Below are 25,774 nucleotides of genomic sequence, written 5' to 3'. Positions count from 1 at the left end.
GACCTGAATTGTGCAAGTATATTACGATGTTTCCGACTGGAGTTAGTGCATATTTGTGAAACCACACTTGTGGCAAGACCGTTTTGTTTGGCACTGCATACTTCCATCAGATGCTCACTGCACACGTGCTCGTGCCCTCACCAAAATCCCATTCAGCAATGTGCAGATGGGCCGTGGATACCATTTTGACTACCTAAGTGCTCTAAAAGAGCATTTTGGATCCGAATTTTGCATCCAATCTGTCAATATGTTTCATAATTAGGGATCACGTTTATTTGGGGTTGTGAAGTGATTTACCTCACTGTCTTCATCTACCTTTGTGAAAATTATATTTATTCCATTTTATCTGAATGCCTATTTTCCCACCAAGGTTTTCTTTTCTTTTGCCAGCTTTCAGTTCCTGTTTTTCCATGATTCCTGTTATTTCTTAATGGTTACAATTCCTGCTTAATTTCCTTTGTAACTTGACGCTTGCTGTTTAGATAATATTCTGCAGAATCAGTAATCTTTCAAAGCTTGGTCAAGTTTTACACATTCTAGGGACAAGTGAATGCAGAACTCTTTTTTGATAATATTGAGGTGTTTTATTTCTCTTCTTCATGGGTTGTTTACAGTGTGAACGAATGTAAATTTAAAGAGGAAGAGCTGCTGAAATTCTTCTCCATTATTGAATACACCCATCTGACAGAACTGAAGTAAGTCCAGTTTCCCTCAAAGATGTTACCTTATGTCCCTTATTTCAGTAGTGCTCGAGTACGGCCTTGTAGTTTTGACTCCTTGTAGCTCTCCTCATGCTACAACAAATAGCGATTTGACGTGTTGCAATAGTGTGTTTCCCATACCAGGGGCAATATTGCCCACAAGGTAGAAATCCATGGTAGGTGGGTGTTAAATGTATTAATCTATATCAATATTAATAGTAATGTACATTAATTGTGTTTAATTGTATGATGATTGAGGCATTAACGGGGGATTAATTTGAGCCTACTATAAGTAGACACAAACGCTTCTCCTTCTCCTGGGGCAATCGCCAGCATCGAGGATGACTTGCTTCCACTCCGGGGAGGTGGGTCCTGCGGTGGCTGAAAAGTCCGATTCTGGATCCGCAGACGCTGCCGCAGGTTTTGCAGGTGGTGTTTGATGAGGTGGGTGGGTGGGACACTCTGGATTCTGCGCTCTCCTTCCACTGTTTTCGCTTGGCCTCCACCCTACGACACTCGAGGCGACTGGCGCCTTTGCGGATGTTTTTTCTCCAGCTTGTGCATTCTAAGGCAAGTGATTCCCACCTGTCGATGGGGATGTCGAAATATTTAGGGAGGCTTTCAGAAGTGTCCTTGCAGTGTTTCCTCTGCCATCCTAGTGATCGCTTGCCATTGTGGAGCTCGGAGTAGAGCACTTGTTTTGGGAGACTTGTGTCGGACATGTGGGCAATATGGTCCACCCATCACAGCTGATTGATTGTGCCCAGTGCCTTGATATTGGGGATATTGACCTGGGAGAGGACACTCACATTGGTACGTTTATCCTGCCAGTGGATTTGTAGGATTTTGCGGTGGCAGCGTTGGTGTTTTTTTCCAAGTCTGCTGTACATTCTCCATGTTTCTGATGCATGCAGGAGGACGGGGACCATGGTTGCTTTGTACACCATGAGTTTAGAGCTGGGTTTGAAGTCTTGGTCTTCGAATACTCTGTTTCTCAGGCATCCGTAGGCTGCACTGGCACATTGGAGTCAATGTTTGATTTTGTTGTCAATGTCTTTTCGCACCGAGAGGCAGTGCCCGAGGTATGGAAAATGATCCACATTGTCTAAAAGCCCACCATGGATCTTGATGGTTGGGGGGAGTTTTGTGTGGCAGGAGCGGGCTGGTAGAGAACCTTTGGTTTCCGGCTGCCCATCAGTTGAATAGTGATGAAGGTTTGGACCTTCTCTTAGAGTCTTTGAATTAAGTTTACACGAAAGATGACCTGGTCCATGAGGCAAGGTCGGAATGTGATAGATTTTGGAAAACGAATGGTCATTCCATGGAAGAATTTATTATGGACTTGAACAGGTTGTATAAAAGCTTGGTGAAATTCAATTTTGGAATCCTGGATTGGTGCTCGTGTTTAAATTGCTGGATTGTGCAAAGATGTCTGATATGGCTTCTGGTTCTATCTGGTGTTTGTTTTTTGGAGAGGAAGACCCTGTTGGATCAGATGTCTGCTGCCTTGAAAGTTTCCTGACGAAACAATCATTCCCTGCAGCCTTTGTGGGACCAGTTTGTCACTCCGGGTGACACAAAGAATAGAGGACTCAAGGATTCTGAGATTTTGAAATTGTCCAGATACTGGATGTTGCCATCCGTACATTGGGAGGGTTAAAGGCAGGCACAATACAGATGAAAGCACCTTTTTTTTTTAACAATATATTTATTCAAATTTTTCAACAAATTTTCAACAAAACACCCCCCCAACAAGGAAAAGAAACAAAAACACAACAAGCCGAAATTATACATAGGATTTCCCCCATATACAATAACCCCCCATATAACAGTAGAAAACACAAATAGGGAAACACCCCACCTTAACTCAAACGCCACCCCAAAACACCCCACCCCCTCCCCCGGGGTTGGTGCTGCTGCTGACCTCCTCCTAACGCTCCGCGAGATAGTCTAGGAACGGTTTCCACCGCCTGAAAAACCCCTGCACAGACCCTCGCAAGGCAAACTTTATCCTCTCCAGCTTGATGAACCCTGCCATGTCATTGATCCAAGCTTCCACACTAGGGGGCTTCGCATCTTTCCACAGTAACAAAATCCTCCGCCGGGCTACCAGGGACGCAAAGGCCAGAATACCGGCCTCTTTCGCCTCCTGCACTCCCGGCTTGTCCGATACCCCAAATAATGCTAATCCCCAGCTCGGCTTGACCCGGGCATTCACCACCTTGGACATTGTCCTCGCAAAACCCCTCCAAAACCCATGCAGCGCCGGGCACGTCCAGAACATATGGGCGTGATTTGCTGGGCTCCCCGAGCACCTCACACATCTGTCCTCCACCCCAAAGAACCTACTCAACCTCGCCCCTGTCATATGTGCTCTGTGAACAACTCTAAACTGTATTAGGCTGAGCCTGGCGCAAGAGGAGGAAGAATTAACCCTACTCAGGGCATCAGCCCACAGACCCTCATCTATCTCCTCCCCAAGCTCCTCTTCCCACTTGCCCTTTAACTCCTCCACCGAGACCTCCTCCTCTTCCTGCAGCTCCTGGTAAATTGCCGAAACATTGCCTTCTCCAACCCATACAGCCAAAATCACCCTGTCCTGAATCCTACGTGCTGGAAGCAGCAGGAATTCCCTCACCTGCCGCCTCACAAACGCCATCACTTGCATGTACCTGAAAGCGTTTCCCGGGGGTAGCCCAAACTTCTCCTCCAGCGCCCCTAGGCTCGCAAATGTCCCATTGATGAACAGGTCCCCCATTCTTCTAATCCTTGCCCGATGCCAGCTCCGAAACCCCCATCCATCCTTCCCGGGACGAACCGCTGATTCTCCCGAATCGAGGACCAAACCGAGGCTCCCACCTCGCCCTTGTGTCGCCGCCACTGCCCCCAGATCTTCAGCACCGCCGCCACCACCGGACTCGTGTGTACCTTGTCGGCGGGAGCGGCAGCGGTGCCGTTACCAGCGCCCTAGATGAAAGCACCTTTAACAGATTAAAGTAGAAGACAGAATTAGAAAAGTAATAATGGGGCAAAAGGGAGCGACGCCATTGCCATCGCTCGCAACCCTGACCCCCGACAAGAGCCTGCCTCCATTCTCACCCACATCGCCTCCGGCTGCCTACCCCAGCCCTGCACCTTCTCAGTGTTCACCGCCCAATAGTGATACAACAGATTCGGAAGAGCCAAACCCCCTGACTGTCACCCTCTCTGAAGCACCGACCTCTGAATCCTCGACATCTTACAAACGACAAAGTCAACTCTTCCACCCCCGTAAAAAACAGCTTCGGCAAAAAGGCCGCCTGCACCCACGCTGCCAGTGATAGAGGGAGGCTGTCTCAGCTCCACAAATCTGCCTTGACCCTACCCACCAGGCTTGTAAAATTAAATTTACGGAGCTGGGCCCAGTCCGAGCCACCATTACTCCCAGGTACCCGAAGTGAGTAGTCGCCACACGAAACGGTAATTCCCCAAGCCAATTCCCGCCCCCGGAGAGGAAACCAAAAACCACTTGCTCTTCTCCAAATTCAATTTAAATCCCCAAAAAACCAGAAATCCTCTGAGCAGCCCCATTATATCCACCACCATGGGACCCGGGTTAGAAATGTACAACCAAAGGTCATCAGCATACAGGGACACCTTATGCTCCACCAACACCCCCCACCCTTACTATCCCCCTCCACTTATCTGAGCTCCTCAGTGTAACGGCCAAGGGCTCTATCACCAGCATAAACAAAAGGGGGACAAAAGTGTCCGCCCGCTTCAGCGGTCCACCCAACCCCCGCTCGTTTGCCATTCGGACTGCAGGTCTCTCACTCTCCCCTCCCCTGCCTGCCAGACATGACCGTGGCCCAGGCCCTTCCCCACAAGTGAGACCACGCCTTACCCACTAATCACCCTCAGCCCGCTACCCCTCCCACTTCCCAGAATTCCCCCAACCGCATCCTTTTGAAACCGCTCCTCTCTGCATACTCTCCAACCCCCCTCTATTCACACCTCCCAGGTACATCGAAGCCTGTGCTCACAGACTGGGCTGGTCGTGGCCCCTCCCCCACCTCACCGCCAACTTAGGTTTGCTAGTGAGGTGGCCCCTGCCAGAGCCCATTCCTCCCCCCCCCCCCCCCATACCTAGTACAAAAAGCAACAGAGAAACTCCCCACAGCCACCCCTTCTAAACCAGACAAACATGATAAACCCTGAGAAAAAGAGGAAAGAATCCCCCCCCCCCAACACATTATCCCACCATCACAAACCAATCCCTCTCAATCACAACATAAGAAAACTAAAGTCCAAACTCAGTACAGTCCCAATCCTTCAGCCCTTACGAACGCCTCCGTCGCCTCTGCCATCTCAAAGTAATAGACTCTGGAGTTTTGCGTGACTCTCAACGTCGTTGGGTAGACCACCTTGAATCACACATTACTCTTACAAAGCACTGCCTTCGCTCTATTAAAGGCCGCCCATCGTCTTGCCAGGTCCACGGTAACGTCCTGGTATATACGAATACCACTGCCTTCCCACTTCCTCTCCCAATTCTGCTTGGCCCATCTCAAGACTTTCTCCTTCATCTGACTATCACAGCTCTTGGTGGATCATTCGCCTTTGGCATCGGTCGGACCGATTGGTGAGCCCTATCCAGCTCAAAGAGAGAGGTGTTCTCTTCCCCAACAATTTAGCGAACATCTCCGAAAAGCACTCCTTCGGCCTTCAGCCGTCCACCCCCTCAGGCAGTCCCACGATCCGAAGATTCTGCTGCCGCTATTTGTTCTCCAGGTCCTCCACTTTGTTTCTCAGCCCTTTATTACTCTGCTCCACCTTCTGCAGCTTCTCTCCAATCGAGGCGAGCTGGTTGCTGAGACGTGACAATGCCTCCTCCACCCCGGTCAATACCTCACCAATACCGCACCCTCTCCGATGTCTTTCCAAGAGCCTCCTTTATCGGGGCCAACAAATCTTCCACCAACTGTTTCAGCATACCCATCATATCCTTCCCATGCCACTCAAAATGCTTGACAGACTGCTGCTCAAATCCCACCACCATCACCTCGGCCAGCCTTCCACCGCAATGTGTGTAGCCCCACCCGGCGAGCTTGCTCCCGCCACCTTTCCTCCCACAGCACTCTGCACTGAAACCGAGCCCTCGGGCGGACTCGCGCTTGCTCCTTTTCATCCCATATTCTGTCATTGGGTTTTTAATATCCTCTGATTACCACAATTGTACTGGAGACCACTCATGTAAAATTTCTCCCCAAAACTGGATGAAAAGGGCGAAATAAAATGAAAGCCCAGCGGAAGCCACCCAACGTGCGGCCTCCACCTACATGTTGCTTTTGGAAGTCCGAGTTAGTGCAAAGTTTTTTTTACATTTATTTCAATTAAGGGGCAATTTAGCATGGCCAATCCACTTAACCTGCACAAATTTGGCTTGTGGGGGTGAAACCCACGCAGGCATGGGGAGAATGTGCAAACTTCACACAGACAGTGACCCAGGCCCGGGATTCAAACCCGGGTCCTCAGCGCTGCAGTCCCAGTGCTAACCACGGCACCACATGCCGCCCTGGATTAGTGCAACGTTTAGGAATATAAAAGTGCTACTTACTTTAGGTTTGGTGATGACAACACATTGAAGACACTAAAGAAGGTTAGGTGGAGTAAGCTATTTCATAAGTACTGGTGTAATCTTTAGTGAAATACCCGTGCTTTTGAGTAAACCTTCTACGACAAAGGCACAATTGAAACTTGGCATGCGGTGTGATAAGGCAGTTATTTTTGGATATCGGTGGATCTGCAGTTTCCCAGTCATGGAGTTATTGTATCTCATTCACAAAATCCCAGTTTTTTCCCAGAGTGATAAAGTTTTAGTGGCATCAGGGTGTTAAGAATAGGAAAGGGAAAAAAAGTCTTAGAATTACATGGATGATGATGATTTGCTCACCCTGCGAGTCAAAATTTAAAATCCTGCTTTAAGTTGCAGGTGTGGCGGTTGTCAATGGGTGCATGAGACTAACGGAAGAAATTAGTCAGAAATATGAAATGTTTTTTTTTAAAGTATCAGAGGACACCGCCACATCCAGGTAGTTGCCAAGGATCTAAAGATTTGGGATATATACAAAAATCTTTCCATTCTACATTTAAAACCTGCTGCTCAGATTTAGTCCTTCTACAATAATGCTTAGTAAGGACAAAAAAGATTATTATAGGCAAAATCATGGAGTAATGGATGGGGGCCCAACTTGGGTCTTGTGAAATTCTGGAGGGCACTGATGCATCGTTTAAGACCATCTGAGACAGACTTCAATTCAGGAGATTTAGGCCGGAATTCTCCGGCCGTTTGCTGGCTACAGGATTCTCTGGTCCGGCTGGCAGCATCCCCCTGCCCGTGTGTTTCCCGGTGGCGTGGGATGGCTTCAGTGGGAAATCCCATTGACAGCGGCGGGTACAGAGAATCCCACCACCGTGAACAGCACTCCTGCTGGTAAAGAGACATTTTTTACCTCAAATTTTCCACATGTTTGTGATAAAGGTCCTGGGGAAATAGCAGGACATAGATCAAGGGCTATATGGTGGTGCTAGGGGGAGGAAGTGGTATTGTCACCGGACTAGTAATCCAGAGACCCAGGGTAATGCTCTGGGAACTCAGGTTTGAATCCCACCACAGCAGATGGTAGAATTTGAATTCAGTAAAAATCTGGAGCAAATCTGGAACTATCACATCCAAAGAGCAATTGCCTATAGTGGGTGATATTTATTTCAGAGGGGTCTCGTGAATGCAGCAATTGCAGAACTTTCAGGAAACGCTGCTGGCAAGCATAAATGCTGATTAAATGTACAGAATGATGGCCAAGAAGTGAGGTCTTTGGACTGGCAGAGTGGAATGAAATAATGAAAAGTAAAAAAGTACAGTGCAAGTACTGATGGTGCATTGTTGAAAGAGATACATGTCAAAGCAATGCCTTGATCGATCAGTAAGAAGTCTTACAACACCAGGTTAAAGTCCATTAGGTTTGTTTCAAATCACTAGCTTTCGGAGCACTGCTCACCCCAGTCCAACACCGGCATCTCCACATCTTGACCGATCAGGGTCAAATTGCCTGCTTTAAATTTCAAACAATGTTTGCCAGTTAACTGTCAGTCACCATCAACTGGTGCATTCTCCATGATATTGTCTCAACCAATCAGAGCCCACTTGTCAACCAATGAGCACTCTCCTGATGAGTGCAAGATGAAAAACTTCAGCGTGTCGCTTTTTTCAGCAATATTCAAGTTCTGTACTACCAAACAACTACTGATGATGCGTCCAGAATTGATTGTTGCGTCAAAAACAAAGGCCTTGTAGCTTGAATAGATTATACAATGAAATAAAGGCCTCAGAATAATCTCAGAACAGAACTAGTCGCAAAAGTCTTCATGACTGAATTTTTGGTGTCTGCATTAATTGCACATAGTCAGCATAGAGAGATGATGTTATATCTAAAGAGGAGGCAAAGCAATCTTGATTGGTTGGTTGAACTGGTTGGGCCCTCAGGCAAAGCTAGATGTTAGTTTTGATGGATCAGAGTTAAGTACGACTGATCCTCCCCTGAGTTTTAAGGGCAAATAAAATATTTAGGAAAATTATATCTGGAGAAAAACATACTTAAGTTCCTATTCTTAGGTAACCCAAAGAACTTGAAACAAGTTATTTTTAGTGATGCTTCACATGTTAAACTACCTGATGGGCGTTGTAGTGCTTTTATCATTTTGATCATGGATGCAAATGGGAAATGTCCTGTCTAGCTTGGAAAGCTAAGAAAGTAGCTGCTGACGCACTGGCTCTTTTGGAGACAGCAAATATAGGATTCTGTTTGGCAAATATTTTAAGTGTGATTCTGTACAAAGGCTATACTGAAGATATGGTTCAGTGCTTTCTGTTGACTGCTCTCTAGCTTCCAGACAGGGGTCTCTCTTCTGGGGTGGTCTCTGGTGGGGGTATCTTTAATTCGGGGGTCTCTGATGAGGTAGGGGGTGGGCAGATCTTGCATTGCCGATGGACTTTGGGGGAAACTCCCTTAAAGAGTTACCCCCTTGGCCCATCGTGAGGTCCACCATATCAGGTGCACGCTTGTCAGGATCTGCACCAATTCTCACCCACCTGATTCCCGGCCCAGAGGATCAAAGGATCAAGCGGGCTCAGAGGATACGGTGCCCAGCACAGGGCACGGACCTCGATTCCGATGCCAGCGGGGGACCAGAGCATCAGAACAGAATTGGCGTTTTCTGCCCGACATTGGATTCTCCGCCGCCCGCCGCCAGTAGCGGAGTTCACGATGCGTCGGAGAATCCAGCCCTCTCTTAAAAGTGAATGTTTTGGGGGTTTGAACCAAATGCTGGAGAGAAAGGAGGTCTCTAAAATTAAACAGGTGGATAGCTGGACACAACCCATCAGCTGTCTGATCATATCAACAAAGAAATTGCAGGGAGTCCTACTGAAGGGGCATCTTGTCATGTTTTGTACAGGATATGGAGATCTTTGATTTAATTTACTTTAATATTTTTGTTATGTACATTAATTCTAATTTTTATTTAAAGTGGAAAAAGATCATCTATTTTAATTGTATGCAGTCTGGTGGTAATTAACTGGGATTCACTTGAGCCCTTGTGAATAGACAGAGATTAAAATGGTGGTAGTTGGGTTAGGAGCTCTATGCGAATAATTTGTAACACGGTACAACAATGTGTAAATATTTGTCCCGTTCTACACTTCAGCAACTGGCTTTCTTGAGCATAATAATGGGTGTCTTAATGACTGTGCAGGCGAATCTGCATACAAAACTGGTGCATGTGCTTCTGGGTTCTATTCAGTGTTATTGCGCTTGTGATATTCTATGTGATATTACAGTGATGAGTGACACAAATGGGTGAAGGGCTACAGGTTCATCAGTGTGTTATTCATGGAGAAGGCTGGGCTGTCTAAACTCTGTAATAATGTTGAAAAGACCACAATTTAGTTGAAAGTTGGATTTTTCCACTGTAATTGGTTACAGCATAAAGATGGTTCAGGAGAGCAGATCCTTTCAACACTGGGGCCTGTTTGTGATCCAGAAAAATGGGGTATAAGCTACATTTCTGTGATGGTTGGAAACAACCTGGGAAAATGGACAAAATATATACTCCAAGGATTCTGTTGTAATAGCTAAAGGCAAAGTGGACTTTGTAAACTTGACACACGATAGGATTTGCCAGTTTTGCTTTGTAAACTTTGTGATCTTGCAACCCTATCCTGTGCTGGTTCCAAGAATTGATCGTCTTTCTGGACATAGTACTCCACATATAATCTAGCCTGTATCTGTTTAATGAAGTATGATCTTCTTTGGCTTATGTCACATTTGCTTGGTAGTTTGCAAGTCACATAGTTACAGTAAAGATTTTGGCACTCTTACAAAATGATTTTGTAACTCGAGAGGAGCAGCTATGTATGCAGTCTGTTAACCACTCGGAAATGTTTAGAAATGCTTGCACCTATGCCAAACTGAACTTTCACGTTTTATTGTAGCCTGGCCTGCAACATGATGGGGGACGAGGGCCTGCGAAATCTGGTGAAAGTCGTGGTCAATCTCAAAGACTTAAAGGAACTCAAGTGAGTCAAGCACTAATCAAGCTGATGGATAGTATAATCTCTGCAAGGAAATCGGAAACCCTGATTAAGTATCATTAATGGGATAGGAGACATTGGGTGGAATTCCCCCCCAAAATGACTAGAGTGTCATTTTGGGCAAGACAATCAGTGCGAATTGCAGCGGCTGTTCCAGCGCGATTTGCATCGCGATCTTCCCTCTCTTGGTCATTTTTTTAGAGAGTGGCATGATTTGCATTGGCACTGGGAGGGGTGGGACCTAAACACGCTGGCAGGCCCAGTTCACAGAGACTGAGGTGCCGATCTCAAAGTGACACCTCAGGCACACCGGGGCACGGGGTCCCTCCCAATGCCCCCCCCACACACACACGCACACACACACACACAATTTCCAGTACTAGGGCTCACTTCCCAGAGAAAAGTGTGAAGGTTGTGGGCTGGGTGCTTTTGATTGGCTGGGAGAATACAGGGTGGAGGCCTTACAGAGTGCCCTGAACAAGCTCCAGGCGGGAAGGGTGGAGGGCGGCCTTCTCACCCGGAGGACATTGAGGTCCTTTAAGTGGCTACTTAAGGGCCTCATCCCTCCATAGCTAGAATTTTACCAGTGGCCAGTGGGGAACTCGCTATGTGGGGAGGCAACCACATAACCTGCCCCCTGGGAGGGTGGGGGAGGGATGCCTCTTGCGCATCAGCACTCTGTACCTGATCGAGGGGCCCTGCATCAGGAGGGTGGCCGGGGGTGAGGGTTGGACATTTGAATGCACCACTCTGCCCTTTCTATTGAGACCCTCTCACCTCTCTTGCCAGTGCCTCCCTCCCTAGTCGTCAATCCACATGACTCTCTCTCAGGAATCCAGCGTGACGACCTGGCAAAAGGCCCCAGTGCAGGACCGGCAGTTCCCACTACTCCCAGTGACGCTGCTCTGCCTGCAGAGCTGCTGACCTCTAATAGGCCAGCAGCAGTGAATTAAGCCCAGTGCTCGGGGCTTAATTCAGCAGCAGGCCCAATGCTGCCCAGGTAACTGCCTGATTCTTCCAAAATTGCATTGGGCCTCCCAAAATCAATCAACATGGGGCCCCAACAGTTTTCCAGCCAACAGATGTGACCCCTGGCGCAAATAGTAAATTCTGCCAATGTCCTTGCTACAGATTATCTTTAAGCTTTCAGTCATAACTGCACCCCCCCAAAAAAAACATAATTCTACAGATACAGCCTGCTGGAACATAGATTACATGCCCAGGAACAAAATAGTGAGCATAGCAATTTAGACTGCCAACAGCAGCTCCAATTTGTCAGCGATGTCTTTCAGTATCATTCAGAGATTAATTTTAGTAGCCGGTATAATGAAAGGTGACCGTGTAATTCTTCTGGGCAAGCGGCAAGCAGAAGCCTCAGGAAAACGGCATAACTGGCCATTTTTAGCTACTCCTGACAGGGTGCTGCTGGTTTCCAGTGGTATGGCTGGAAACCAGAGGGTTTTCCATGGAATTTATGGGCCAGTGTACTCTTCTATGGCTTTCAAGGTGTTATGCTATATATAACTGTGGTAAACCACTGTTAGTGTATTATATGTATTGTGGTAAACTGTTACTGTACTACATGTATTGTGGTAAACCACTGCCTGATGGGTCCGCCTGTGGCTCCTCCCCTCGGGCTCGGTATAAAGGTGACTGACCTCCGGCCCTGCCCCAGTTTGGGATCAGTGGCCAGGAGGCTTTCTGTTTAGCTTATTAAAGCCACAGTTTCGTTCACTACGCGTCTTGTGTTAATTGATGGCACATCAACAACCAAATAAGAGCTCATCACAGAACCAAATTAAAGAACAAAGCCAAAATTTCAGCCAGGTAATAGTTTGTTTGGGGCAAAAGTGTGGCCAATTTCCACAGCGCTGTTGGGACAGATGATAATCCAACTACTCCTGGAAAATGTGAATTTAGCCCGTTGTCGTTTTATTTTCCAGCCTGCAGAGGACTGGAATTTCTCTGGTTGCTATGAAAGATGTCTTAGAGGCACTAAAGAATTACCCCAAAACATTAACTATCAGGTAAGAGCCTTCGGTGAAAGGAATCATGCAGTTTTCCTTAATTTCAATTTGTTCCACTTTCCAAACCCTTTCCCAAAGGCACTGCCTTTGCTATTTTCAGCTTTGCATACCGCTTAACAATTCTGTCTTCTGGGCTGGTATTCTCTGGACTTTCTCTGGCCGCAGGATTCTCTGGTCCTGCCGACAGTGCACCCCCACCCGTGGGTTTCCCGGTGCTGTGGGATGGCTTCAATAGGAATTCCCATCGACAGTGGCGGGAGCAGAGAATCCCGCCACCAGCAAACGGCACCTTGCCTCCTGCCACCGAGAAACACGCGGCTGGCAGACCGGAGAATCCCGCCCCTGGCCTTTTGACTTTGTTTCCTAGACCCCTGCTTGTGAATTTATCAGGAGTATCCTTTCGGTTTTGTTCTTTTTTATCTTTTATGTACCAGTGCATTGAAAATGTCAACAAAGACTGAAGGAATCTCAGTTCAAGATCACCAATTGACTCCAGGGGCAGGATTTTCTCTGTGGCATTCTGAACCCACTGTAGGAAACAGTCCCAATTCTTTTGCAAAATGGTCACTCAATGTGATTTTCACCAAATTAGTCAATTAGTGGCCAGAGGGTGAGCTCCCTGTGCTTGTAGCTGAGCGGCCTTGACAAATCTCAGAACTGGGGTGAGATTCTCCAACCCCCCCGTCGGGTCGGAGAATCGCCAGAGGCTGGCGTGAATCCTGCCCCTGCCGGATGCCGAATTCTCCGGCACCGGAGATTCGGCGGAGGCGGGAATCGCGCCGGTTGGCGCGCCCCCCCCCCCCCCCCGGCGATTCTCCGGCCCGGATGGGCCGAAGTCCCGCTACTAGGATGCCTGTCCCACCGGCGTGGATTAAACCACCTCTCTTACCGGCGGGCCAAGGCGGCGCGGGCAGGCTCCGGGGTCCTGGGGGCGGCGCGGGGCGATCTGGCCCCGGGGGGTGCCCCCACAGTGGCCTGGCCCGCGATCGGGACCCACCGATTCGCAGGCGGGCCTGTGCCGTGGGGGCACTCTTTTCCTTCCGCCTTCGTCACGGTCTCCACCGTGGCGGAGGCGGAAGAGACTCCCTCCATTGCGCATGCGCGGGAATGCCGTGAGCGGCCGCTAACGCTCCCGCGCATGCGCCGCCCGGAGATGTCATTTCCGCGCCAGCTGGCGGGGCAACAAAGGCCTTTTCCGCCAGCTGGCGGGGCGGAAATTAGCCCGGCGCGGGCCTAGCCCCTCAAGGTTGGGGCTGGGCCCCCCAAGATGCGGAGGATTTCGCCCATGGTCTTTCCAGCCAGGCCACATTTGAGTCCGCCGGTGGGAGGGGCTTCCACAGGGCTGCCTGCGGCTGCTGCTGTGCTGAACTCAGGCAAGGGGGTGGGGGAGGACCTCTGAACCATCCTGGCAGTTGCATTGGCAACCTGGTCTGCCGTCAGCAGGCTGCCTCCAGCTAACTAATCCTGGTGCCCGCTGCCCGTGGAGGCCGGCTGGAGAATCCCACCCGGCTTCCTTCAGTAGGCCTTTAATGACTTCACTCAACTTCCCACTGCTGGCGGGCATGTGACCCTGCTGCCCCTCCCCACCCCATCCCTGCCCCGGAACAATTGCCTGTGGGCACGAAGGAGCCAGTGAGCCAGTACCCCAGTCCATGGCATTTTTTGTGCCTGCTCTCCTGCATTCACAACCCTTATGGGAGTGAACAATCCTCTCCTTTGGCCATATAAGAGTCTGTAATGTTTGAACTAAAATGCAGATGCCAGCAGTGTTGAGTTTGTTTTTCTATTTCAGATTCCAAGAATGGTGGATAAATTTTGAAAATGTGGCTGATCTTGTACAATGTGTCATCAGCACCCATTTGAACATTGCCGATATTGGGTCAGTAAGAACTGATTGAAAGGAATGGATTATTCTTCCAACTGCCTGATTGAATGTTTTACTGTCACTAATGGGCTTTAAATTTGGCTGTTCAGTTTCAAAACATATTCATCTATTTTTAGCCTTTGGGGTTGGGGTGAGCAATTCCGGAAACTGGAACATTCTACCTAACCCACCTAGGCAGGATGAAACAGGTTAGTGTTGGGTGCCCAAGATGTACCCTGCCCAATTTTGGATTGGTTCCATTGAAGTCAAAGGGTCCAATTTTAATATCATGTAAGGAACTGGGATTTGAGATGGTCAAAATCTACCTCAGTGTGAGGTCTGCTGGGTGCAAGTCAGGTATCCGTCCGAATGTACAGCACGACAGGCTGGAGAAGATCATCTAGTCCATCAAGCCTGCCTCACGTTAAAGATATCTGAATAATTCAGATTAGTCACTTCCGTCCTCCCCGTAGCCATTCAATTTCCTGGGAGAGAGAAAGAAACAGTAGCCATAAAGGGGAAAAATAGAAGCTCCGGATATCCGACATGAACCCATCCCATTCTCACCATGTTCGCGTCTGGCAATCCCAATTAGGTAGAGCTTTCACAGATGTGGAGGGAAACTTCTGGAACTCTCTTCCCAAGTGCCTCAATTTTCAAACTCTGGAAACGCATCTCAGAAAGTGTAGTGTGAGCTTTCCGATTTCTGCACCAGCTTTCCTTGGGCCTTCGCTGAGCGCCAGTGCCAGTTAGTGCTGGGCCGGCAGAACTGTACCCGGTAGAACCTGGCACAAGATTGCCCAAACACATTTAATTTAGGATTCTTAACTATGGCAGGAAGGAAGCTTTTATTCTGCCTTGTTGGGCTGGATTTGACCCAAAGTGGAGAATACAGGGCGCTCATCCAGTAAACTGCTTCCCTTCGCCCTCCAAGATTACAAGCTGCTTGTTTTGATGCATAAGGCACAAGGTCAAGAGAGAATTCAACCAACGCCCCTTGACAAGCAATGGCATTACGATCGCTGAATCCCCCACTATCAACATCCTGGGAGTTACCATTGATCAGAAACTGAACTGGACTATCCATATAAATACTGGGCGGGATTCTCCGAGCCTCCGCCCAAAATCGCAATCGGCGCATCGGTGGTGAATGGGCGTTGATGCCGAAATCAAGACACAGTGGACGGGATTCTCCAATAATGGGGCTATGTCTCCACGCCAGCGTCAAAATGAGGGCATTTCACTCTGGACTTTCTTAAGGAAAGTCCAGAGTGATTCTCCAATTTGCAGGGGGCTATAAGGGCCCCGGAGTACTTCTCGCAGCTCTGGCTGCGGATACATGGTCCTGTACTTCAGGTCGGGAGTCTGCACATGCGCATGGCGGTGGCCGCCCAATGCGATATGGCAGACTCAGCCCGCGGAGCGGCACTAGGAATGTAGGTCCCCCCGAGATCGCGCGTGCCCGCGGATCGGTGCCGCCCAATCGATTGCCTGACCATCTGTGAGGCCCCCAGGTGAAGGATCCCCCAACCCCCACCAGGGCGGCCGCGGACTGAGTCCACAGCCGCCTCCGGCTGTTCCCGACAGGCAAAACATGGTTAGAACCACGCCGTCGTGATCTCGGCCAGTTGTCCTCCGAGAATTGCCATGGGGCCTCTGTCAATGGCCCCCTAACCGCACCGCGTAGACCGTGTGCGCGCTCCCACGATTCTACGGTCCCTGTTGTCACCAGAGAATCGCTGGAGCGCGCGTGGTCTACGCGGCGCAGGTAGGAGGCATTTGACAGAGGCCCCCGCGGTGATTCTCTGAGGACAACTGGCCGAGTTCCCGACGGCATGGTTCTGACCACGTTTTGCCTGACTCCCAAAAGCCTGTCCACCATCTACAAGGCACAAGTCAGGAGTGTAATGGAATACTCTCCACTTGTCTGAATGAGTTCAATTCCAACAACACCTAAGGAGCTCAACACCATCCAGGACTAAGCAGCCCACTTGTTTGGCACCCCTTCCACGAATATTCACTCTCTCCACCATCGATCAACAGAGGCAACCATGTATACCATTTACAAGATGCACTGCAGGAACTCACCAAGGCTCCTTAGGCAGCACCATTCAAACCCACAACTGCTGTTATCCAGAAGGACAAGGGCAGTAGATACATGGAGACACCACCACTTGGAAGTTCCTCTCCAAGTCACTCACCATCCTGACTTGGAAATATATCGTCGTTCCTTCACTGTCGCTGGGTCAAAATCCTGGAAGTCCTTCCCGAACAGCACTGTGGGTGTATCTACACCACAGGGACTGCAGTGAACATAGAACATACAGTGCAGAAGGAGGCCATTCGGCCCATTGAGTCTGCACCGACCCACTTAAGCCCTCACTTCCACCCTATTCCCGTAACCCAATAACCCCTCCTAACCTTCTTGGACACTAAGGGCAATTTATCATGGCTAATCCACCTAACCTGCAAATATTTGGACTGTCGGAGGAAACTGGAGCACCCGGGGGAAACCCACACAGACACAGGGAGAACGTGCAGACTCCACACAGACAGTGACCCAGCGGGGAATCGAACCTGGGAGTCTGGCGCTGTGAAGCCACAGTGCTATCCATTTGTGCTACCGTGCTGCCCAGTGGTTCAAGAAGGTAGTTCACCACCACCTTCTGAAGGGCAATTAAGGATGGGCAATAAATTCTGCCCTAGTCAGCGATACCCACATCTTGTAAATGATTTCTTTTAAAATTCAGTTTAAAAGCTGTTCTAACAACTGGTCTAAATAGGAATTGCTTAATATTGCGCTAAATTGAATAAATCTTCTGAGTCAAGGACATCCATAACATCCAGCTTGGTAACAACTTTGCAAGCCATGTGTTCAAATTATGTTTAGGGCGTTGAATTATATTCCCTCATATTTTCTGAGAATACGGGATGAGGAATTTGCCACGTAGCCAGAATGATAATGTGGACAATGTAGCTTTCGGCAATAATGCACTACGAATCTTCCACCCAATTTCTATCTCTCCTGTTTAAAGTCAATGCAGACCTCCGGATGTATGTTATAAAACACAACTGATTGAATAGTGCCCCTCTTTACATGATTGCGTAAGGCAAAATAACCCCCAATGTTTCTCAAGGTCCCATTAAATGGGAAGATGGGCTGCACCTTTTCTGAATCAGAAACAGAGACAATCTCAACAAGACCCAGAATTTTTTTAAATGTGGTTAAGAAAGTAAGCCCTCCTGAATCAGTAAATGTACTAATAATGTTTAATTCCCAGAAATTAATGACTCAGGTAACAGGGAAGACAGATTAGCAGAGCATGTTGTTCTCCCATTTAGAAAAAAACACTTCTTATTTGTTTGACGGCAGAGAGCCTGATAGCACAATGACATTACAGTTGCATTTGGTCTCCCAAGTATCCTTTTTTTTCATTATTTTCCGACAAAAGCTGCATTGAAAACTTTCACACTGGAATGGTGAAGGGGAATGTTGGTGATTGCGAGCCTGTGCCTGGAATTTTGTCCCCAAACTGACGTAAGGCGATAGATGAATTGCAATATTTAGGAAATAGTGTGGTCTTGTGTATCTGTGGCACTTGAGGTTTCTTTGGTTTTCTGTGGATGCTCGAGATGAAAGACGAAGGCAAAGTGAAACCACCTTAGACTGATGCCACTTGCACAGTGTGGGACTGCGCTGCTGCACCTCGCCTTGATGTCGAATCCGCATGGATCATGTGTGACAAATTCACCACAAACAGCTCTCACGTTCTCCCCGTGTCTGCGTGGGTTTCCTCCGGGTGCTCTGGTTTCCTCCCACAGTCCAAAGACGTGCAGGTTAGGTGGATTGGCCATGATAAATTGCCCTTAGTGTCCAAAAAAGGTTGGGAGGAGTTATTGGGTTGCGGGGACCGGGTGGAAGTGAGGGCTTAAGTGGGTCGGTGCAGACTCGATGGGCCAAATGGCCTCCTTCTGCATTCTATGTTCTAACAGCTGCCCATGTGCAGTAAAGTTCTGTGCAAAGCGCAGCCATTAAGAAATTGTGAATCTTGACTTTTGGCTTTTGATTGTCTGGAGGCCATTCCCAGCAACTGGAGAGGTTCTGGGCAGCTGACCAAATGGAAAACTGCATTGTGGAACAATTTGGCCTGGATCATAGGAACAGGAGGAGGCCATTCAGCCTTGATTCCCCCACCAAAGGAAATAATTATCTTAGCTATCAAATAATTAAAACATTATAAGCACCTCAATTGGATCAGCCTCAGTCCCCTATACTCAAGGAAATCCATGATGTGGAGATGCCGGCGTTGGACTGGGGTAGGCACAGTAAGAAGTCTGACAACACCAGGTTAAAGTCCAACAGGTTTGTTTCGATGTCACTAGCTTTCGGAGCACTGCTCCTTCCTCAGGTGAATGAAGAGGTATGTTCCAGAAACATATATATAGACAAAGTCAAAGATGCAAGACCATGCTTTGAAAGCGAGTATTTGCAGGTAATTAAGTCTTTACAGATCCAAAGATAGGGGTAACCCCAGGTTAAAGAGGTGTGAATTGTCTCAAGCCAGGACGGTTGGTAGGATTTCGCAAGCCCAGGCCAGATGGTGGGGGATGAATGTAATGCGACATGAATTCAAGGTCCCGGTTGAGGCTGTACTCATGTGTGCGGAACTTGGCTATAAGTTTCTGCTCGATTTTGCCTTGTTGCGCGCCTTGAAGGCCGCCTTCAAGGAAATCCAATCCAAGGTTATGTAGCCTGGCGTCAGAATTTAATTCCCTCAGCTCTGATATCAGACAGGTGACTAGCACTCATCCAGGCTATGGCCAGAACATTGCCAACTAGCCTTTTCTGGCGACATCTTTTTCTCTTTGCCTCCAGTGATGTTGCCCCCTTGTGGTGACTCTCTGCTTCACTGGGGACAACAGCACCATGACAGAGAGACTGGAAAGAATATTGAAAGATATGCCACTGCAGGAGTCTCTGGAGTATACTGCCATTCACTGACTATTACTTTAAAGATCATCTGTGATGGTTGACCTCTCATTCTCACCAATTCAATTTAAAAAGAAACAATCCAAGTTTTCTGTCGTGTTTGAGAATCTGTGTTTCGTCGATGCTGATGACAATAAAAACCTACATTTTGCAGGGTGAAGAACGATAATATTTTAATAAGGCTGATGGATAATGGTTGGCGATCTGCTGAAACACTTTGGTCTGATTATGACAGGTATGGAGATAATGTTATATAGTGTGTGAGCTAATCCCCAACCTTGTAATGGACATTTTTATTCCGCTTTTGTGTTTCTCAAGGTGTGGAATGCCATGACTGGGAATTTGAACTCAGAAATATTTTAACTCCATTTAATCTTCAAAACACAATTTAATATCAAAACCAAAACAAAATGTTGAGGTACAACTCTTTCCATGTAAATGAGGATTTGTTTTCAGTTTATTATTTTAGCTTTTTGGTTCTTTTTGAATGTGCTTGCCCTTTCACTCAGGCTGTCACTGTGTACCTGATGGAAGGGTTTCAGTATGGTTGTGTGAAGCTAAGTGCACACAATGCTGGGTCAATAATAGCGATCAGGCTCACATGTAATATCTGAAGGAATAAAATGACTCAAACCGAAACCCTTTAAGCAGGAAAATATCTGGTCCATTGTTGTTTTGCAAGATTTTATTCAAGATTCTTGCCCTTGACCACATGTCCAGATATTATTCTTGGCAGTGTGTTGGGGTGGGGGAGTGTAGGATGGATTTGTGAAGAAGATTGTGTAGGAAGTGAGGCATTGTGAAGAACATTGTGTCGGAAATATCCCATTTTTAGCTGTAAGAAAGTTTATAAGTTCCAGCTTTTTGCAGAAAATCAGGAGTGGGGGAGGTGGAGCAACTGGGGCGCACCCCTGAGATGGATTTGGAGGTGGGGGGTGGGAGTAGGCCCTTAAGTGGACAATTGATGCCTACTTAAGAGCCCCATCCTGCCAACACTGCTGGTCAATAGTGGCAGGCGGGAGACTCACGGGGCGAAATTCTCCCCCAACGGCGGGATGTCCGCCGACTGGCGCCAAAGCCGGCGCCAATCAGACGGCATCGCGCCGGCCCAAAGGTGCCGAATGCTCCGCATCTTTGGCGGCCTAGCCCCAACATTGAGGGGCTAGGCCGACGCCGGAGGGATTTCCGCCCCGCCAGCTGGCGGAAATGGCGTTTGTTTCCCCGCCAGCTGGCGCGGAAATGCGGCGCATGCGCGGGAGCGTCTGCGGCCGCTGTCAGTTTCCCGCGCATGCGCAGTGGGGAGAGTCTCTTCCGCCTCCACCATGGTGGAGGCCGTGGCGGAGGCGGAAGGGAAAGAGTGCCCCCACGGCACATGCCCGCCCGCAGATCGGTGGACCCCGATCGCGGGCCAGGCCACCGTGGGGACACCCCCCGGGGTCAGATCGCCCCGCGCCCCCCCCAGGACCCCGGAGCCCGCCCACGCCACCTGGTCCCGCCGGTAAATACCAGGTTTGATTTACGCCGGCGGGACAGGCAATTTCTGGGCGGGACTTCGGCCCATCCAGGCCGGAGAATCCAGCGGGGGGACCCGCCAACCGGCGCGGCCGGATTCCCGCCCCCGCCCAATCTCCGGGAGCGGAGACTTCGGCGGGGGCGGGATTCACGGCGGCCAACGGCCATTCTCCGACCCGGCGGTGGGTCGGAGAATGACGCCCACTATGACTGTTTTGACAAGAGCCGGAATTCTCCATTTGTTGCGATTCAATTTTCCCGCTGGCAGCTCACCCCAACCAGTGGGCTTACCGGTAATGTGGGTGGTTGCAATGGGAAATCCCATTGACAAACAGTGGGAAGAGAGAATCCTGCCGCCACCGAACAGCCTGCGGCCAAGAAACAGGCGGCTGGGAACTGGAGAATCCCGCCCAATGTCTGGGGTGTCATTCTCCGACCCCCCGCCGGGTCGGAGAATGGCCGTTGGCCGCCGTGAATCCCGCCCCCGCCGAAGTCTCCGGTACCGGAGATTGGGCGGGGATCGGGCTGCGCTGGTTGGCGGGACCCCCCGCTCAATTCTCCGGCCCGGATGGGCCGAAGTCCCGCCCAGAAATTGCCTGTCCCGCCGGCGTAAATCAAAGCTGGTATTTACCGGCGGGACCAGGTGGCGTGGGCGGGCTCCGGGGTCCTGGGGAGGGGCGCGCAATCGGGGCCCACCGATCCGCGAGCGGGCCTGTACCGTGGGGGCACTCTTTCCCTTCCGCCTCCTCCACGGCCTCCACCATGGCGGAGGCGGAAGAGACTCTCCCCACTGCGCATGCGTGGGAAACTGTCGGCGGCCGCTGACGCTCCCGCGCATGCGCCGCATTTCCGCGCCAGCTGGCGGGGCACCAAACGCCATTTCCGCCAGCTGGCGGGGCGGAAATCCCTCCGGCGCCGGCCTAGCCCCTCAATGTTGGGGCTCGGCCCCCAAAGATGCGGAGCGTTCCGCACCTTTGGGCTGGCGCGATGCCCGTCTGATTGGCGCCAGTCGGCGGACATCACGCCGTTGGGGGAGAATTTCGCCCCTGATTTTTGACCATCCATTTCTAATAGGATCTGACTTGATCTAAAAAAAGTTGTCTGCAGTTTGTTCTCTCACCCAGGGGTGGAGAGGAGTAGAGATTTAACTATAATCGTGTGTTGTCAGCTCCTCGTACTGAAAGAAATACAACAGCTAAGTATTTATAACCAGACTGGCCAAAAAGCTGAGTGCAATTCCTGTACCACTCTCAATCAAACTTAGAAAGTGGCTTGTATATAAATCAATCTAGAGCCCGAGAAATACGAGCAGGGTAAACTTTATCAATGACAAAACTCTACGATAAAGAGTAGTTTAACTGGCCAGCCCCTGCCATTGATCTTAATTCTCCAGTTTGGGTTGATTTTAATCAGTGTTAACTGTGTAGTAACAGGCTCAGTGGACCTCCCCTTCAACCATAGTCCTAAGAGGCCTGTCTCTCTGTCTCTGTGAAAACTGCCACTGCGTGCAGTAAGCAACGGTTCCTTAAAGGGACAGTTCTTAAAGCGAACCAAAGCTTAATGATTTTGGACATTTTTCAAAGTTGCTGTAACTGGCTCCACAAATACACTGCAGCTTCCCCTCACATCGCCATATAATTACTATGTGCCTGGCAATTCCAAAAAAGAGCTTGCCCAATCGTGATCCCCTTTGCCTAGCAGCCGACACCATCTCCTTGCGGAAGAGTTGAGTGTGGGTGTCTCTGCGCCTTTATTAAACCTTCCGGCCCTGGTAAAATGAGCTGCACAGTGTCCGGAAGTGAGCACATGGGGAAAAAAGCGCAGAAATCCAGTCTGTGTTTGACTGAACCATTGTTATGCCTGGAAAGACACACTGCTCATCAAAGTTACATATTCACAGCTCCTCTAGACTCCTCTAGACTCCAGAGATACACAATAACTAATCTGATCTGAGATCTTTCTGATCCCTTCCAGCACCAGAATACACACTGGACTGCAACACACTGGACTGCAGCATCCTTCCCTGCGATCAATCAGGTGACTGTTTTGTTTGATTTACTATTAAATACTCAATCTGAACCCAAAACTGCATTTTGAGGATACTTAATTATCATTATTTTCGTACCTAGTATACCCTAACTGATTGCGGAGCATTTGTGTAAAAGCCTTAAACTGTGTTTGATAAATTGTTTATTTTTAACATTTTTGAGTATCAAACAAATGTCTTTGCCCCTTGCTAATTTTCAGTTTGTATCAATGTGGAATTGAATCTCCTCAACTTCTTCATCTTGCACCCATCATTAAACAGTGCCCGCACCTATTGGAGTTCCAGTAAGTCTCCCACTTAATATTGCTTTTGTCGTGTGTGTGTGTGTGTATTTCATAGGAACATGGGGCGGAATTCTCCGCAATCGGCGCGATGTCCACCGACCGGCGCCAAAAACGGCGCAAATCAGTCCGGCATCGCGCCGCCCCAAAGGTGCGGAATCCTCCGCATCTTGAGTGGCCAAGCCCTAACCTTGAGGGGCTAGGCCCGCGCCGGACTGATTTCCGTCCTGCCAACTGGCGGGAAAGGCCTTTGGTGCCCCACCAGCTGGCGCAAAACTGACTTTGCCGGGCGGCGCATGCGCGGGAGCATCAGTGGCCGGTCACGGCATCCCCGCGCATGCGCAGTGGAGGGGGTCTCTTCCGCCTCTGCCATGGTGGAGACCATGGCGAAGGCGGAAGGAAAAGAGTGCCCCCACCGCACAGGCCCGCCCGCGGATCGGTGGGCCCCGATCGCGGGCCAGGCCATCGTTGGGGCCAGCCCCCGGGGCCAGATCGCCCCGCGCCCCCACCCCCCAGGACCCCGGAGCCCGCCCGCACCGCCTTGTCCCGCCGGTAAGATAGGTGGTTTAATCCACGCCGGCAGGACAGGCATTCCAGCAGCGGGACTTCGGCCCATACGGGCCAGAGAATCGCCGGGGGGGCCCGCCAACTTGCCTGGCGCGATTCCCGCCCCCGCCAAATGTCCGGTGCCAGAGAATTCGGCAACCGGCGGGGGCGGGATTCACGCCCATGGAAATTGCCAGGAAAAGGACTTCTAACATCCTGGTAATTACATGATTCAATGAAGGCTCACAATCCAAAGATGTGCAGATTTGGTGGCTTGGTCGTGATCAATGTCTGGGGTTATGGGGCTAGGATGAGGGGGTGGGCCTAGGTCGGGACTTCTTTCGGAGGGTCAGTGCAGACGCGATGGGCCAAATGGCTCCAATCTGCATTGTAGGGATTCTATGGATTCTGACCTTTCAGACCCTTACTCTATAAGCTGCAGGGTTTACTGGAGTTTCTGAATGAGAGCAGTTCTAATATGCTCCTCACCAACGTCTCTCTTTCCATCCAGTGCTTTATCCTCCTCTGGTAATACAATGCCAGAATAATACCACTGGAATGGTGGAATGTTCACATTACTAGCCTGTAATTGCCATCTTTAGACGCAAGTAACTCATCCATCCCATAATCATTAATCTACATGCGATTGCTCCAACAGTGGGATCACTTCAGCTCCAATTCTCTCAGCATCAGGAACTGCCCAAACCAGTTATTGTAATAGTGCTGCCTATTCTTAAACTAAGTATTTCAACATTCCACATATATTACAAAGGAAGTTTAGAAACATAAGGCGTGATCTACCCGAATGGGAACAGAGTCCCATAGCGAGTGTGTTTAGCCGGTGTCCCCGGCGCTCGGAGTGCCGAGAAACATCTCAGGCAGGATTCTCTGACCCCCGCCTGGTCGGAGAATCCCCGGGGGGCGGCGTGAATCCCCGCCGCTCCGACACCGGTCCTCGTATTCTCCGGCACTGGTTTTCGGGCAGGGGCGGGGATCACGCTGCACCGGTCAGGGGCTGTTGGCGGCGGCCCCCCGGTAATTCTCCGGGCCCCGATGGGCCGAGCGGCAGTTGGTTACTGGCCAGTCCCACTGGCGTTGATTGGACATGGTCCCACACAGCGGTGTGGTGTTGGGCGTTCTGACACACAGATGAGCCAACACAGTTGTATATGGTACAACGCTATTTTATTTTAACTTTCTATGTACAGTTTTGTCTTAATACTCTGCACGTGGGGATTCCCTGTTTGTGATGTTGAAACAGGTCGTGTCCATGTCCTTGTCCCCAGACCTACTGTCCACCAGGTGTCGTGTTCGTGCTTTTATATGGTTCCTGTCTTTGTGTGTGATTGGTTGTGGTGTTGTGTGTTCTGATTTGTCTGTTGGTGTGTCCATCATGATGTGTGTGTTTGAATATCATGACATCCCCCTTTTTACAAAGATATGTGCCTACGTGGTAATAAATATAATCGTGTCGTGAGTGCATCTAAGAGTGTGTGTGTGTTGTGTACAGCATGTGCATATGACGTAACTATTTACATGGGGCGATGTCGGGTGCGTCACATCAACAAGGTTGTACCATAACAGAACATGAATGCGAACGAGAAAAAAACTTGAACAGTGGTCCAGTCAGACGATATCTGGAACGATGAACAACAACAGGTTATAATACAGAAGTGTGTGACTTTTTGAACATATGAACGGTGTTATAAGTCCAGTCTAATGGGCTTGCGACGAGTTCGGGTTGACCGCCTCAAGGGTGGGTCAAGGACCACCGGCTGATGTGCAAGCGTGGCCATGGGTGGCGATGGAGAGGGCGTGATCTGCGGCAGCTCCACGAAGTCATCCTCGGAAGACTGTTGAGGATCTGGCGTGTGTGTACTGTGTGGCTGCGAGCGTGGAAGTCGGCGAAGGGCGCGCCGATTGCGGCGACGCACTGAACCATCCGGCATGCGAATCAGGAACGAGCGGGGAGCCACACGTCGGAGGACTTCGGCCGGTGCTGACCAGCCACCATACGGTTGATGGACGCGTACTTTGTCTCCGGAGGACAGGGGGGGCAGGTCCGTCGCTCGTGTGTCATACTGACTTTTCTGGCGATCACGCTGCATTTGCATGTTATGAAGAACCGTCTCATGGTCCGTTGTTGGTGCCAGGATGGATGGTACCGTCGTCCTGAGG

General features: G+C 49.7%; 1 protein-coding gene across 2 annotated transcripts in view; it reads left to right on the top strand.

Annotated features, from left to right (window-relative positions):
* nlrc5 (NLR family, CARD domain containing 5) overlaps positions 1–25,774 on the top strand; it is a 318,509-nt gene that overhangs the window by 183,735 nt on the left and 109,000 nt on the right. For both annotated transcript variants that reach the window (XM_072518410.1, XM_072518409.1), the window contains exons 32-38: positions 615–695; positions 10,231–10,314; positions 12,273–12,356; positions 14,149–14,235; positions 19,365–19,445; positions 22,697–22,759; positions 22,970–23,053. In XM_072518410.1, the coding sequence (XP_072374511.1) occupies positions 615–695; positions 10,231–10,314; positions 12,273–12,356; positions 14,149–14,235; positions 19,365–19,445; positions 22,697–22,759; positions 22,970–23,053 (564 nt within the window). The remainder of the gene's footprint in view (positions 1–614; positions 696–10,230; positions 10,315–12,272; positions 12,357–14,148; positions 14,236–19,364; positions 19,446–22,696; positions 22,760–22,969; positions 23,054–25,774) is intronic.

This window comes from Scyliorhinus torazame, chromosome 10, assembly GCF_047496885.1.
Source record: "Scyliorhinus torazame isolate Kashiwa2021f chromosome 10, sScyTor2.1, whole genome shotgun sequence".
NCBI classification, from domain to species: Eukaryota; Metazoa; Chordata; class Chondrichthyes; order Carcharhiniformes; family Scyliorhinidae; genus Scyliorhinus; species Scyliorhinus torazame.
Note: the sequence above shows the minus strand (reverse complement) of the source record. Positions and strands in the feature narration are given on the sequence as shown.